The sequence below is a fragment of the Symphalangus syndactylus genome, chromosome 2, assembly GCF_028878055.3.
Source record: "Symphalangus syndactylus isolate Jambi chromosome 2, NHGRI_mSymSyn1-v2.1_pri, whole genome shotgun sequence".
In the NCBI taxonomy this organism is placed as follows: Eukaryota; Metazoa; Chordata; class Mammalia; order Primates; family Hylobatidae; genus Symphalangus; species Symphalangus syndactylus.
In genome coordinates, this window is record NC_072424.2 from 105,037,720 (window position 1) to 105,054,953 (window position 17,234).

At 40.7% G+C, this 17,234-nt stretch overlaps 2 protein-coding genes across 6 annotated transcripts in view; one reads left to right on the forward strand and one right to left on the reverse strand.

Annotated features, from left to right (window-relative positions):
- LOC134733827 (nascent polypeptide-associated complex subunit alpha, muscle-specific form-like) lies at positions 1 to 15,411 on the reverse strand. The gene is made up of 5 exons (XM_063624633.1): positions 15,405 to 15,411; positions 14,965 to 15,263; positions 14,029 to 14,848; positions 13,653 to 13,696; positions 1 to 3,340 (listed from the first exon to the last, which is right to left on the reverse strand). Exons 1-3 carry the CDS (start codon positions 15,409 to 15,411, stop codon positions 14,219 to 14,221), a joined length of 936 nt encoding a protein of 311 aa, XP_063480703.1. The 3' UTR covers positions 1 to 3,340; positions 13,653 to 13,696; positions 14,029 to 14,218.
- RNF146 (ring finger protein 146) overlaps positions 14,367 to 17,234 on the forward strand; it is an 18,594-nt gene continuing 15,726 nt past the window's right edge. For 2 of the 5 annotated variants that reach the window (XM_063621386.1, XM_055263468.2), the window contains exon 1: positions 14,367 to 14,501. The gene's annotated coding sequence lies outside the window, so the exon portion shown is untranslated. Of the gene's footprint in view, positions 14,672 to 17,234 lie in introns of all 5 variants that reach the window. The other 3 variants (XM_063621381.1, XM_055263460.2, XM_055263479.2) reach the window with 2 other exon arrangements.

Here is a 17,234-nt window from a genome sequence, read left to right on the forward strand (position 1 = left end):
TATAAATACATATATATAGAAAAAGATTTATTATGAAGGAGTTTCTCATACAATTATGGAAGCTGAGAAGTCCCACCATCTGCCATCTGCAAGCTGGAGGCCCAGGAAGCCAGTAGTGTAGTTATGATTTAACCCCAAAAGTCTGAGAACTAGGGAAGCCAATGATGTAAGTCCCAGTCATGTCTGAAGGCCCAAGAACCAAAAGCACTAATGTCATCAGGCAGGAGAAAATTAATGTCCTAACTCAAGAGGAGAAAGTGGATTTGCCCTTCTTCCACCTTTTTGTTCAGGCCCACAACAGATTATATGATGCCCACCTGCATTGGTGAGGGTGATCTTCTTTATTCAATCTACTGATCCAAACGCTAATCTCTTCTGGAAACACCCTCACAGACACACTCAGAAATAATGTTATACCAGCTATGTGGTCATCCATTAGCCAGTAGAGTTGACATATTAAATTAACTTTCACAATAGGGAAGAGAAAAGGGGAAAACCAAATTTTAGTCAGCGGAATAGAAAATTCCTAGGTCCGGCAGGGTGCGGTGGCTAATGCCTGTAATCCCAGCACTTTGGGAGGCTCAGGCAGGTGGATCACGAGGTCAGAAGATCGAGACCATCTTGGCCAACATGGTGAAACCCTGTCACTACTAAAAATACAAAAATTAGCTGGACGTGGTGGCACAGGCCTGTAGTCCTGGCTACTCTGGAGGCAAAGTCAGGAGAATCGCTTGAACCTGGGAGGCGGAGGTTGCAGTGAGCCGAGATTGTGCCACTGCACTCCAGCCTGGCAACAGAGCAAGACTCCGTCAAAAAAAAAAAAAAAAATTCCTAGATCCTTGGGCATGGGCCTCTGAAGTTAAATAGAGAAGAAAGTCATCAAAGTTGTGAATTTTAAGGAGCTTCGTATTTAGAATACTATAGATGTTAAAAATTGCAGGGTGAGCATAACTAAAATAGACCGGGACAGAAACTAGAGAGTACCAATACTACTTAAAAGCTTTTTTTTTTTATTTCTTGTTAAGGATCTGACTCTGTTGAGCAAGATGAAATCTACCTATTACTGGCCAGGCATGGTGGCTCACGCCTGTAATCCCAGAACTTTGGGAGGCTGAGTGGGGTGGATCACCTGAGGTCAGGAGTTCAAGACCAGCCTGGCCAACATGGTAAAATCCCATCATTACTAAAAATACAAAAATTAGCCAGGTGTGATGGCAGACGCCTGTAATCCCAGCTACTCGGGAGGCTGAGGCAGGAGAATCACTTGAACCCAGGAAGTGGAGGCTGCAGTGAGCTGAGATCACACCATTGCACTCCAACCTGGGCAACAGAGCGAGACTCCACCTCAAAAAAATAAAAACAACAAGAACAAAAGAAAAATCTACCTATTACTTCAAGAAAACTGATAATATTCAGTCTGCAGTAATTTGGAATAAAGCTTGACTCATCCAAAAATTTGAGCATCTTAAAAAATAAGAAGATAGCAAAAGTTGCAGGTGACCCATATTTGTTATTTAATAATACATTATTCCCTTCCCTGCTACAGAGATGTGTGCAGTCCTATAATTGCATCAGGTCCAACATTTACTTGAGCCATACATTTCAAAAAGATAATTTCCGAGGGGTGGGGGAAGGAAACATTGCCCTAGAATAGCAATAGCACAAGTTAAATCTGAAAATCTCTAGCATGAGCCAAGATTACAACATCAAAGGTGATTATTTCCTTAATTCTGTCACAAAAGCTAATATTGTCTAAAGAATAATAATGACAAAGTTTAAGGGTGGATTACCATGACAATTCTGTTTATGAGCATTCCATATTATGCAAAATAAATTTTATTTTTAGGTTTTCCTGACTGCAGAGAGATCTTAGTTACTCCTAAAGAATCTTCCCCAAACTGGAATTAACAGAATTAAAATTGAAACTTTCTATATTGAAGATGCATCCTAAACAATGTAATTACTAAGGTTGAAATGTTATTTATGAAATCTTATTTATGAAACTAAAATGTATAACCTATATTACTGAAAATGTCAAAAAATTAGATAATGGATTTTACTCAAAAAAAAAGAAGAAAAAAAAAGAAAGAAAAGAAAAAGGCCGGGCACGGTGGTTCATGCCTGTAATCCCAGCACTTTGGGAGGCTGAGTCAGGTGGATCACCTGAGGCCAGGAGAGCGAGACTAGCCTGGCCAACATGGCAAAACACCGTCTCTAGTAAAATTACAAAAATTAGCCAGGTGTGGTGGTGGGCACCTGTAATTCCAGCTACACAGGAGGCTGAGGAAGGAGAACCACTTGAACTCGGGAGGCAGAGGTTGCAGTGAACCAAGATTATGCCATTGCACTCCAGCCTAGACAACACAGCAAGACTATCTCAAAAAAAAAAAAAAAAAGATAAGGATTTTAAATTTATATTTCTTGGGAAATTATATTTCAGTTTAGAAAATAATTTATCGGTCCATTCCAAGATGGCTGAATAGAAACAGCTCTGGTCTGCAGCTCCCACCATGATCAACACAGAAGACGGGTGATTTCTGCGTTTTCACCTGAGGTACCTGGTTCATCTCACTGGGACAGGTTGGACAGTGGGTGCAGACCATGGAGGCCGAGCCGAAGCAAGGCGGGGCATCACCTCACCCAGCAAGCACAAGGGGTCAGGGGATTTCCCTTTCCTAGCCAAGGGAAGCTGTGACAGACTGTACGTGTGAAAACGGACACTCCCACTCAAATACTGCACTTTTCCAACGGTCGTAGAAATGGCACACCAGGAGATTATATCCCATGCCTGGCTCGGTGGTTCCCACACCCACGGAGCCTTGTTCACTGCTAGCTCAGTGGTCTGAGATCCACCTGCAAGGCAGCAGCCTGGCAGGAGGAGGGGCGTCTGCCATTGCTGAGGCTTGAGTAGGTAAACAAAACGGCCAGGGAAGCTCGAACTGGGCAGAACTCACCGCAGCTCAGCAAGGCCTGCTGCCTCTGTAGACTCCAACTCTGGTGGCAGGGCATAGCTGAACAAAAGGCAGCAGAAACTTCTGTAGACTTAAAAGTCCCTGTCTGACAGCTCTGAAGAGAGCAGTGGTTCTCCCAGCACAGTGTTTGAGCTCTGAGAATGGACATACTGCCTCCTCATGTGGGTCCTTGACCTTTGTGTAGACTAACTGGGAGACATCTCTCAGTAGAGGCTGACTGACACCTCACACAGGCAGGTGCCCCTCTGGGACAAAGCTTCCAGAGGAAGGATCAGGCAGCAATATCTGCTGTTCTGCAGCTTCCAGTGGTGATACCCAGGCAAACAGCATCTGAAGTGGACCTCCAGCAAACTCCATGAGACCTGCAGCTGAGAGACCTGACTGTTAGAAGGAAAACTAACAAACAGAAAGGAATAGCATCAACATCAACAAAAAGAACATCCACACCAAAACCCTATCTATAGGTCATCATCATCAAAGACCAAAGGTAGATAAAACTATAAAGATGGGGAGAAACCACAGCAGAAAAGCTGGAAATTCTAAAAACCAGAGCTCCTCTTCTCTTCCAAAAATCGCAGCTCCTTGCCAGCAATGGAACAAAGCTGGACTGAGAATGACTTTGATGAATTGACACAAGTAGGCTTCAGAAGGTCAGTAATAACAAACTTCTCAAAGCTAAAGGAGGATGTTCAAACCCATAGCAAGGAAGCTAAAAACATTGAAAAAAGATAAGACAAATGGCTAACTAGAACAAACAGTATAGAGAAGACCTTAAATGACCTGATGAAGCTGAAAACCATGGCATGAGAACTATGTGATGCATGCACAAGCTTCAGTAGCCGATTGGATCAAGTGGAAGAAAGGGTATCAGCGATTGAAGATCAAATAAATGAAATGAGGGCGGAAGAGAAGTTTAGAGAAAAAAGAGTAAAAAGAAATGAACAAAGCCCCCAAGAAATATGGGACTATATGAAAAGACCAAATCTACGTCTGATTGGTGTACCTGAAAGTGATGGGGAGAATGGAACCAAGTTGGAAAACAATCTTCAGGATATTATCCAGGACAACTTCCCCAATCTAGCAAGAGAGGCCAACATTCAAATTCAGGAAATACAGAGAACACCACAAAGACATTCCTCGAGAAGAACAACCCAAAGACACATAATTGTCAGATTCACCAAGGTTAGAAATAAAGGAAAAAATGTTAAGCGCAGCCAGAGAGAAAGGTCGGGTTACCCGCAAAGGGAAGCCCATCAGACTAACAGTGGATCTCTCAGCAGAAATTCTACAAGCCAGAAGAGAGTGGGAACCAATATTCAACATTCAAAAAGAAAAGAATTTTCAACCCAGAATTTCATATCCAGCCAAACTAAGCTTCATAAGTGAAGGAGAAATAAAATCCTTTACAGACAAACAAATGCTGAGAGATTCTGTCACCATCAGCCCGGCACAGTGGTTCACGCTTGTAATCCCAGCACTTTGGGAGGCCGAGGCGGGTGGATCACGAGGTCAGGAGATCAAGACCATGGTGAAACCCCGTCTCTACTAAAAACATAAAAAATTAGTCTGGCGTGGTGGCGGGCACCTGTAGTCCCGGCTACTTGGAGAGGCTGAGGCAGGAGAATGGCGTGAACCCAGGAGGCGGAGCTTGCAGTGAGCCGAGATTGCGCCACTGCACTCCAGCCTGGGTGACAGAGCAAGACTCCGTCTCAAAAAGAAAAAAAAAAAAAAAAAAAAAAAGAATCAGCTAACATCATAATGACAGGATCAAATTCACACGTAACAACCTTAAATGTAAAAGGGCTAAATGCCCCAATTAAAAGCCACAGACGGGCAAGCTGGGTAAAGAGTCAAGACCCATTGGTGTGCTGTATTCAGGAGACCCATCTCACATGCAAAGACACACATAGGCTCAAAATAAAGGGATGGAGGAAGATCTACCAAGCAAATGGGAAGCAAAAAAAAAAGCAGGGGTTGCAATCCTACTCTCTGATAAAACAGACTCTAAACCAACAAAGATCAAAACAGACACAGAAGGCCATTACATAATGGTAAAGGGATCAATTCAAGAAGAAAAGCTAACTATCTTAAATATATATGCATCCAATACAGGAGCACCCGGATTCATAAAGCAAGTCCTTAGAGACCGACAAAGGGACTTATACTCCCAAACAATAATAATGGGAGACTTTAACACCCCACTGTCAATATTAGACAGATCAACAAGACCCAGGACTTGAACTCAGCTCTGCACCAAGTGGACCTAATAGACATCTACAGAACTCTCCACCCCAAATCAATAGAATACACCTTCTCCTCAGCACCACATTGCACTTATTCCAAAATTCACCACATAGTTGGAAGTAAAGCTCTCTTCAGCAAATGTAAATGAACAGAAATCACAACAAACTGTCTCTCAGACCACAGTGAAATCAAATTAGAACTCAGGATTAAGAACCTCACTCAAAACTGCACAACTATACGGAAACTAAACAATCTGCTCCTGAATGACTACTGGGTACATAATGAAATGAAGGCAGAAGTAAAGATGTTCTTTGAGACCAATGAGAACAAAGACACAACATACCAGAATCTCTGGGACATATTTAAAGCAGTGTGTAGAGGGAAATTTAAAGCACTAAATGCCCACAAGAGAAAGCAGGAAAGATCTAAAATTGACACCCTAACATCACAATTAAAAGAACTAGAGAAGCAAGAACAAATTCAAAAGCTAGCAGAAGGTAAGAAATAACTAAGATCAGAGCAGAACTGAAGGAGATAGAGACACAAAAAAACCCTTCAAAAAATCAATGAATCCAGGAGCTGGTTTTTTGGAAAGATCAACAAAATGGATAGACCGCTAGGAAGACTAATAAAGAAAAGAGAGAAGAATCAAATAGACACAATAAAAAATGATAAAGGGGATATCACCACTGATCCCACAAAAATACAAACTACCATCAGAGAATACTATAAACACCTCTACACAAAAAAACTAGAAAATCTAGAAGAAATGGATAAATTCCTGGACACATACACCCTCCCAAGACTAAACCAGGAAGATGTTGAATCTCTGAATAGACCAATAACAGGCTCTGAAACTGAGGCAATAATTAATAGCCTACCAACCAAAAAAAGATCAAGACCAGACAGATTCACAGCCGAATTCTACCAGAACTACAAAAAGGAGCTGGTACCATTCCTTCTGAAACTATTCCAATCAATAGAAAAAGAGGGACTCCTCCCTAACTCATTTTATGAGGCCAGCATCATCCTGATACCAAAGCCTGGCAGAAACACAACAAAAGAGCACTTTAGACCAATATCCCTGATGAACATCAATGCGAAATACCCAATAAAATACTGACAAACTGAATCCAGCAGCACACCAAAAAGCTTATCCACCACGATCAAGTGGGCTTCATCCCTGGGATGCAAGCCTGGTTCAACATACCCAAATCAATAAATGTAATGCCATCACATAAACAGAACCAATGACAAAAACCAGATGATTATCTCAATAGATGCAGAAAAGGCCTTTGACAAAATTCAACAGCCCTTCATGCTAAAAACTCTCAATGAACTAGGTATTGATGGAACATATCTCAAAATAATAAGAGCTATTTATGACAAACCCACAGCCAATATCATACCGAATGGGCAAAAACTGGAAGCATTCCCTTTGAAAACTGGCACAAGACAGGGATGCCCTCTCTCACCACTCCTATTCAACATAGTGTTGGAAGTTCTGGCAAGGGCAATCAGGCAGGAGAAAGAAATAAAGGGTATTCAATTAGGAAAAGAGGAAGTCAAATTGTCCCTGTTTGCAGATGACATGATTGTATACCTAGAAAACCCCACTGTCTCACCCCAAAATCTCCTTAAGCTGATAAACAACTTCAGCAAAGTCTCAGGATACAAAATCAATGTGCAAAAATCACAAGCATTCCTATACACCAATAACAGACAGAAAGCCAAATCATGAGTGAATTTCCATTCACAATTGCTACAAAGAGAGTAAAATACCTAGGAATCCAACTTACAAGGGAAATGAGGGACCTCTTCAAGGAGAACTACAGATCACTGCTCAATGAAATAAGAGGACACAAAAAAATGGAAGAACATTCCATGCTCATGGATAGGAAGAATCAATATCATGAAAATGGCCATACTGCCCAAGATAATTTATAGATTCAATGCCATCTCCATGAAGCTACCAATGACTTTCTTCACAGAATTGGAAAAAACTACTTTAAAATTCACATGGAACCAAAAAAGAGCCCGCATTGCCAAGACACTCCTAAGCAAAAAGAACAAAGCTGGAGGCATCACGTACCTGACTTCAAATTATAGTACAAGACTACAGTATATACAGTCTACAGAGATATAGACCATTGGAACAGAACAGAGGCCTCAGAAATAACACCACACATCTACAACCATCTAATCTTTGACAAACCTGACAAAAACAAGAAATGGGGAAAAGATTCCCTATTTAATAAATGGTGCTGGGAAAACTGGCTAGACATATATAGAAAGCTGAAACTGGATCCCTTCCTTACACCTTACACAAAAAATTAATTCAAGATGGATTAAAGACTTAACTGTTAGGCCTAAAACCACAAAAACCTTAGAAGAAAACCTAGGCAATACCATTCAGGACACAGGCATGGACAAGGACTTCATGACTAAAACACCAAAAGCAATGGCAACAAAAGCCAAAATAGACAAATGGGATCTAATTAAAGAGCTTCTGCACAGCAAAAGAAACTACCATCAGAGTGAACAGGCAACCTACAGAATGGGAGAAAATTTTTGCAATCCACCCATCTGACAAAGGGCTAATACCCAGAATCTATAAGGCACTTAAACAAATTTACAAGAAACAAACAAACAACCCCATCAAAAAGTGGGCAAAGGACATGAACAGACACTTCTCAAAAGAAGGGATTTATTCAGCCAACAGACACATGAAAAAATGCTCATCATTGCTTGTCATCAGAGAAATGCAAATCAAAACCACAATGAGATACCATCTCACACCAGTTAGAATGGTGATCATTAAAAATTTAGGAAATAATAGATGCTGGAGAGGACATGGAGAAATAGGAAGCTTTTACACTGTCAGTGGGGTGTAAACTAGTTCAACCATTGTGGAAGAGAGTGTGGTGATTCCTCAAGGATCTAGAACTAGAAATACCATTTGACCCAGCGATCCCATTACTGGGTGTATACCCAAAGGATGATAAATCATGCTACTATAAAGACATGCACACGTATGTTCACTGCAGCACTGTTCACAATAGCTAAGACTTGGAACCAACCCAAATGTCCATCAATGATAGTCTAGACTAAGAAAATGTGGCACATATACACCATTGAATACTATGCAGCCATAAAAAATGATGAGTTCATGTCCTTTGCAGGGCCATGGATGAAGCTGGAAACCATCATTCTGAGCAAACTAGCACAAGGACAGAAAACCAAACACCGCATGTTCTCACTCATAGGTGGGAATTGAACAATGAGAACACTTGGACACAGGGCAGGGAACATCACACACTGGGCCCTGTTGTAGGGTGGTGGTTGGCGGAGGGATAGCATTAGGAGAAATACCTAATGTAAATGACGAGTTAATGGGTGCAGCAAACCAACATGGCACATGTATACCTATGTAACAAACCTGCACGTTGTGCACATGCACCCTAGAACTTAAAGTATAAAAAAAAAATAAAATATATATTGACTGTATAAAACAGAAAAAGAAAATAATTTATTAGTTTTTGCCAAAAGACAGTAGAATTTATGAAATTATAGGTATTTATTCTTACGCTTTCTAGTAGACTGAATGAGAGGCTCTGGCAGAACTAGCTCAGAATTTGAAACAGGTCAAATAATGTAATCATAATAGCTAAGGTTTTTCAACCTTGGCCAAGTACTTTATCTTAAATTTCATTATCAAATCTCTGAATAGAGGTGATAATTTACCCATTTTATGGCTACATATAAAAAAATTGACATTTGGATACAGTAAGTAGCATGCCTGAATTAGTTTATAGCACTCCTGATCCTAGGACTCATCATGTCTTTACTGAACCTTTACTGATGCATGTCCATATTCCCCTCAGCCAGTCTCTCTCTCTTCACCGTGATTCTACTCTGGGCTACCTGTGAACATCGGTAACCTCAATGAGTTGCAGTTGTCTCATAGTATAATGATGAAAAGATACTCCTGAACCTGGATCATTATGGTGAAAAAAATGGTTTGTTAAGAGCTTAGAAAATAATAGGCAATCAACTATTCTAGTTCTTTCCATATTTCAGAATATCCATCACCTTGAGCAATTAATAAATCATTTTTCAATGAGTTCTGCTTTGTATCTAACGGAGCTGGAAAAAGTTGTTTTTGAGAATCCTTTGACAGATGGTTTCTTGTTTAGTTTTGTCAATGGAAGGCAATCACGTGGAAAAAGTAGGTGGAAAGGAGAAGGTGACTTCTTTCCTATTTGTTTCCGGTTCTGACATTGGAGTGGTAGGTGACTGCTTATGGCTGTGAGTTCCTGGACTTCTGCAGGCTCAGTGTGCATATGGGACCCTGACTTCCTATTATAGCAGTTCATAAAAAGTGCTCTAGCAGCCTCCAGGAGCTCCCAGAACACCCTTTGCTCCTTCAAACTTAGATGAGCTAGTGACTTTCTGCAGTTACTGATTTCAAGGTATCTTCATTTTTCTTTTTTGGTTCCTCCAGTTTTCTAACACTTTCACCACCATTTCACTACCTTAGCGTCTCTGTCTGAAATACTAAGGTGGTTTTTGTTTTCCAAAGAGAATCTTGCTTGACAAACTTCTGTGAAAATACTTCAAACTTTTAGGTTATAATTATATTAAACTGATATAGTATGCATAAGGCTTTATAAATAAATCCTAAATATGGATGCTTATAAAACCATTTAATTTTGATTTCCCAAATCCTAACCGTTTTGAGGAAAATGTGACATCGCAAAACATAGTTGCTGCCTTGATGACCATAAGCAATTTCCTTTATGTGATGGAGTACATTGTTTAAGGGACTATTTTGTTAAAATAATAAGCTAGCTTAAAAAACCTCCACTGTTAAAATACAGCATTTATTCTTATCTTTCAATACTATGGTCAATTAAAGGTTATGTCATTTAATGAAACAAGCATGGACTTTGGAGATATCAAAGCTACTACTGTCAATATAAGACATCTAAAAATTAATAAATACGTGTTATATACATACAACCAGGTTAGGAAATAAATGCATAGTTGACTTTATAGTCAAACTATAAAGTTTAACTCAGTGACTCTTGGGGCTATTTTCTAGCCATACATTATCCTAATTCAGTTGTAATGTCTGTGGTCGACATAGGAACATTAAGAACCATTAGAAGAGAAAGCATTGATAATCACATTAGGTAAAAGAAAAACACAAGCTAAACTGGCTAGTATACTATTATTTACAAAGGAGTTCTACTAGAAAATAATATACTGTTTGATTACTGTAAGTAGAACATCAAATGATAGGACAGAAACCAACCTATGTATCAGCTCTGGGAACAAAGTTTTTAATTAAAATAAACAAAGTTTGCTTTCCAAAGCTTCCTCTTGGTTTGATTTCCATTCATCTGCTAGCTATAATGACTGGTACATTCCTCAATCTGGTTTGTTCTGTTTCCAGGCATACAAGAAAGTTGTGTCCACAGCTATCAGATGGTTGCCGGCATGTGAAAGGGGAAGAAATTTAACTTAAAGTTGATAAGCAAAATAGCCCCACACAAGCATTCTTATTTGGTCTCGGGACCCTTTGACAGTGCTAAGTTATAGAAGACCCCAAAAAACTTTTATGAGCTAATCAATACTTACCAAATTAAAAGTTGAAACTGAGAATAGTTTACAATATATACTAATTCATTTAAAAATAAGACCCATTAAATATTAACATACTTTATTAAAAAAAAAAAAACACTACATTTTCCAAAACAAAGCTAACTGAATGAGAGAAGAGTGCAGTTTTACTTTTTTTTTTTTTACATCGTTTTAATGACTGGTTTAATAGATATAGTCAAATTCTCATATCTGCTTCTATAATCAATCTATTGCTACATCACATATCATGTAGCTTCTGGAAAACTCCACTGGACATTTGAGAGAGTGCAAGTAAACAAAGCAACTAGAGTCTTAGTATTATTATAAGAACAATTTTCCCTCAGACACTCTGCAAGAGTCACAGGACCCCTATGGGTCACCAGATAACACTCGGAACACCGCCGCCCTAAACAAGCCACATCAGTGGTTTCAACATACATTCTATTGTAACACATCATTTTCTCATGCATTTTCATGGATGTCTTCAGATATTAAGTAAACAAAAAAAAAATGCTTTGATCCTTAAGTAAAACAAATAACATTGAACAATTTTTGAGTGTTGGAAGGATAAATGGAGAAGAGTAGGCGCCTGGAGATGTGTGGTATTCAGGAAAGTATTTTGTAAGTTGTGGGAAACAGACAATAAGCTATAAGCAAACAGGCAACTGGGTAATTCCTAGCAGTCAGCTGCAACTTCTTTACCTTTGATTCAATGAAGCAAAATGGAATCCCAGTGACAGTAACATTATTACAGAAATACATTGAAACTGTTAGGCTCTGATTTATTTAAGCAAATACTTTGAAGTTTTGGTACTTAAAATTACTGGAAACCAGTTACTCTTAATTACTGGAAACCAGCACTCTGACAATGTTGAGAGGTGCTGTCCTGTATTATTCAAAGATATAAATTTCTCACTATCTTTCTTTCAAGTGGCTGATGGAGGTAGGGTGTATAGCATTCCATGCATTCAATTCTGCTCTTCATATGCAACTACTGAAAAATGAGAAGTTCACTTTTATTCATATATATATATAAATGGGGATATATATATTCATATATATATATAAATGTGGATATATATACACACTCACATACACAAATGTGGTTTTTTAGGTTTTTTTGAGATGGAGTCTCGCTCTGTTGCAGTGCAGGCTGGAGTGCAGTGACATGATCTCGGGCAACTTCCGCCTCCCAGGTTCAAGCAATTCTCCTGCCTCAGCCTCCCGAGTAGCTGAGCTTACAGGTGCGTGCCACCATGCCCAGCTAATTTTTTTGTGTTTTTAGTAGAGACAGGGTTTCACCACTGTGTTAGCCACGATGGTCTTGATCTCCTGACCTCATGATCCACCCACTTCGGCCTCCTAAAGTGCTGGGATTACAGGCGTGAGCCACTGTGCCCGGCCACGTGTGCATTCATTCATTCATTCATTCACTCATTCATGTAACACATATTTACAGAGAACCTCTTTAAATGTGTCAGGCACTATTCCTGGCAGTTGAGATACAAAATAGAACACACATTCCTGGCCTCCTGAGTCTTGCGTCCTAATGTGATGTGAAATATGATGAAGATTAGTAAGTAAAAGAAATTATCCATTACATTGTGGTAAGTATTAAAAAGTAAAGGAGGAAATATGAAATATTGGGAATGGGAAACATCATGATTTAAAATATGCTGACAAGTAGAGGGACTGACTGAAGAGTTGGACATCTGAGCACATATGGAGGGAGCATGACGGGGAAGAGTGTTCTAAGCAGAGGAAACCACAACTGCAAAGACTATGAGGTTGGCAGCTTGTGGAGAGCTTTCTGGGAATACAAAGCTGGGTAAACAGTCTGTGGGGTCAAAGAGGTAATGAGGGGAGGATTTTAAAGCCATCGTTAGGACTTTGGTTTTTCCTTGTGTTGGGAGTGGTACGATCTCACTTCTTTTTAAGTAGATTTATTTAGGATTCTGTATTAAGGATAGAGTCAAAAGACTAGTTCTTGGTCCACAGTAACACTATAATCCAAACAAGAGATGATGTAGATTGTAGTGGAGGTGGTAAGTAGTTGGATACACTTTGAAGGAAGAGCCAACAGATTATATGCCAAATGCATATAAGACATAAAAGAGAGGAGTTAAAGATGGGTTTGAACAAGGAAAGATGCAGCCATTTACTGAAATACAAAGACCTTGGGTATGAGTGAGAAGGGGCTGAACTAGCTGACATCTTACAGTCTCTGCCTGGATTCAAATCTCAGCTGTGTGTGTGTCTCTCTCTGTAAAATGGGAATAATAATAGTGCCCACTTCATAGTTTATTATGAGAATTAAGTGAGTATATATGAATAAAGCACTTAGAGCAACGCCTGGTACACTGTTAGTTAATATTAGCATTACCTCTTCAAGCTGGAATCTTCGAGTACATATCAAATTTTAGCTATTCTTTGTTCATGGGCTGTGTAGGATAGAGGGACAAAACTGAGTGGCTAATAAGATAAAGACAGAAAACTAAGCTTTAAGTTAAAGGACATACACTTCAATATTTCTACATGTACAGAACAGTATTGCACACACGCGCAAGCATCACTGAACTAGACGCACCCTTCAAGAGATTGGGTTACATATTGATATATGTGAATGAGAACCCTGAAATAAACTGATTTCAGAGGAATAACAGAAAACATATACATTTCTATACCTATAAGGACACTGAAAACTTCCAATCCTGAATCAGTTAATGAAATCCCAAAATGCAACACTAATGCAAATGAGAAGACACTGTCACAGAATGTTGTAATACATACTCTTCTAAAGATAAAAGGTCTGCTCTTCCATCCTCTTCATTTTCCTACAAATTAGGAAAATTTGATCAGTTCTTAAAAACGAAATGTACATGCTAAAATGGTGAATTACTGCTAGAGTTCTGATGTTTAAAACCAGAGGCTTGCGATCAAAATAACCTCTTTAATTTTATCATGCAGATTAATTTCTTTCTTCAGTTTCTCAGGCACTATTGTTTTTTAAAAAAAGGGGGGTTCAAAAGAAAAGTAATACCCATTTTTTCCCCAATTAAATTGCTCAACCATTAAAAAGGTGAATAAATTGGAAAGTCTTACAGTACTCTCTCCCCTCCGTCCTCCCCCATCCCCATTTTTTTTCTTGAAAGGGAACAAGCAGTACTTTCGCTAAGGGATCTTCAAGCCGAAACTCAGCTAGGCAACCCAGGGCTTCCTCGGGATAGCAAAGCTGGATTTTTGAGCAGCACCACCTGCCGGTCCGACACACGTTTTACTTCCTCCACCCGAAATCTCTTTCTGCTGGAACTGCATTCTTTCAGAGCCTCTGGGCCCTAATACAGAGCAAGCACACTCTAAAGAAGCCAGAAGAATCCAAGCAGCGAAGTCGCCAGTCCCCACAGGCAAGAGAGTACCGGCAGGCAGCGGCGCGAGACGGGCAGAACAAGGAAGCGCCGGAGCGAGCTCGCTGGTGCGGGTGCGGGTGCGCGGCGCGGCGCGGCGCGGCTTCCGCCCCGCGCGGCCCCTCCTCCGCGACGCGCCGGGTGGTCACGTGACGGCCGCGCGCGTTCCCGGCCGCTGCGGGCTCCGAGGCCAGAGAGAAAAGACTGCGAGGTGGCCGCAGCTGTGGCCGGAGAGGTGGGAGTCGGAGCGAGGCCCTCTCGGGGGAGCAGGGTGAACGCCGGCCACTCTAGGATCCTCACTCGGGGAGAGGAGGCATAGCTCGCGGTGTCACCTCCAGCCGCAACGTACTCCGGGTCGGCCTTACGCTCTGGGCCTGAGAGGGGCGGCGGCGGGGTCAGGGGCCGGTACGTAGATGGACGCCCTTGGGTTGGAGCGGCCCCGGCTGTCCGCGCAGAGGCGGGATGGGACAGCTCAGCCCTTTCCGCCACCCCCGCCTTGGCTGCTGGGGCAGGCAAGACGACCGTGACAGCCCCTGCGCTGCCCGAGGGCGCCGCAGCCCCTGCCCTGGGTGACGGCCGGAGCTGGTCTCGGTCCGGGTGCGAGGGGCGGAGCAGCGGCCATTACTGCGCAGCCTCTTCCGCCTGAGTCCGCTTCGCTGCCTCGGGTGGCAGGCAGGTCCCTCTCCTCCCCTCTGGGCCGTGGTTTCAGGCGTTTCCTCGGGGACCTTCTGGCCTCGAGGTGTAGGGGCGGCGATGGTTTTTCGGCGGTAGCCTGCTCCCTGTTTCCCATGTGGGGTCAGACAGTTTGGGCCTTGGGTCAGATCGAAGCCAGGGCGTAGAGTCTGCATTTTTGCCTTTTCCCGGAGTGTCTCTGGCTGCTGCTTTCTCTTCTCTCTCTCTTCCTCCTTTTTTTCCTCCTGTTCAGTGTCTCGGTCTTGCCTAATACGAAGAGAGCAATCCCTGCACCTTGTCCTAGTGAAGCCCAGCGCTGCATATTCTTAGTTGTTTTTGACGGCTGTTGAAGCATCGGAACAATTAGGAGATCTCAGAATATCCCTTGAGCCTCCAAACCCTCTGCATCTTAGAAGCTGAGGCTGTTGCTTTGTTCTGATTGTTGGGTGGGGAGTTCTCTTCCTACCCTCCATCCCGTCTGAAGGAGTGTGGGTCTTCCATTGTTGTCGCTATTTATTTTGCGAAGGCTTCTAAAGAATGTAAAATTGTTTTAAGAGTGTGGAGACGGAACCGTCCTCTCCACAGGTAAAACCTACAGGACTGTAAGTTTACACACACATCCTGGCAACTGGAATCTTTTCTCGTTAATCATTTTGGTATACGTTTTAATTTCTTTAAGTGCCGTTTTAGTGAGCACTTATTTCTCAAGTTTTGAACATTTTGTTTAATATTTTTGTAATATCGAAAGAGTGTAGAACTGAGGAGAGAAGAAAGCCCAAAGATGATAGGGAACGCTTTGTTCTTTGTATGATTGACATTTCAGGTAGTGGGCACATCACCCCCACCCCGTGTGTGTACTTTTCAAATGGGATGTGAACGTATAATACTGGCATTCAATCCAGTATATAATTATAGAATTTGGAAGACTTAGGACATTTTAGTCAGTGAATCTATATTTAGACTTTTAAAAGATATGGCACGTAAGGACACATGGAGAAAATGTCCCACACAAATAACAGGATTTGTGATTTTGGCTTTGCTGTTTTATGACTAGCAAATATTGTTTGTATAGAGTGTCTGGGTGCCCTAAAAACACATGAAAATAGGTCAAGTAAATCTCGTTTTAAGGAGAAAACCGGAAGAGTGAACACCACTCTAAAAATAGATTTTGGATGTGTTTGTTTTGGTGCCTTGTATATCTTAAAGTGGAGGATGTTGTTCAGCCCAATCGTTCATTTAGAATTTATGTCTCAAATGGGCCAGTGTATCATGTGGGCAGAATGGAAATACATTAAATATTTTTTTCTTCGCTGGTTGTTCAGAACTTGGTAGAATTATAATTATCAGGAAAACTTTCTCCAAATAGCTGGTCTTTTAGACAAGAGAAGAAAAATGAAATAACTTTTTTTAAAAGGAGATGTCAACTTACAAAGTGTTTTGTTTCAGTCTTCACCAACTTAAATTGTCAGAGGAAAGGAACAGACTTTTTTTTTTTTGAAGGATCCAAAACGATATTTTGAGTCAGAAGAAAAGGATATTAAATCTTTTGTTTTCACAATATCGATGTATTTAAAGAATATTATTTTATATGTTAACCATATACTACCAGGAAACATCTAACAGCACTGACAGTTGGGAATTCGAATGCGTATTTTTCTCCCGTGTTAGTAATAGAAGGTACTGAGCCTTTTCCATTCTCTTGGTTGCCTTGTGCCTGAGGAATCTGAATTTGTGAAACAACATCTTTGTGGATATAGAAACCAATTTAACACTTGGCTACAACCACCTGTGCTTACTTACCGACTATCTTTAGTTTTCATGGCGTATGACCTTTTGGGTTAATTCAAATCCAAAATGTTGTTAACTGACTGCTAATTAAAGCATTTAGTACTTAGAATTACAGAATTATAGAGTAGGATGAGATAACAAAAGACTGGGGGTTATTACTTGACCAAGGTCACACAGATAATTTGCCAAAGAGCTTTCTTATTTATGAAATGGTTGCTGGCTAAGAAACAGCTGTGTGTGATATGATTAAAAGACAATATTCGTTCACTTTTACATCTCATGTGTTGAAATAAAATGCAAAGCTCACTTTTTTGTTGTTTTGAGAAAAATTAAAGGGTTTAATGCACTAGCATAAAGATTGTGAAGGCAGTAAGTAGACTGCCACATAGTAACGTCTTAAAGGGAAGTGATTCTTTAAAGTATCAGACCCCATTTAGTTCAAATGAGTTTTGTCTGAAGTTTCCAAGTATGACCTATGCTTTTTCTCAGCTAATTTTTAGCACGAGAT

What these genes read in the sequence shown, in the direction of transcription:
- LOC134733827 (XM_063624633.1), bottom strand. An exon ending in AGGAAACGCCTGAAACCACG is followed by an intron (nt 14,849 to 14,964) that starts GCCCAGAGGGGA and finishes GACCGAGACCAG; the next exon opens with CTCCGGCCGTCACCCAGGGC.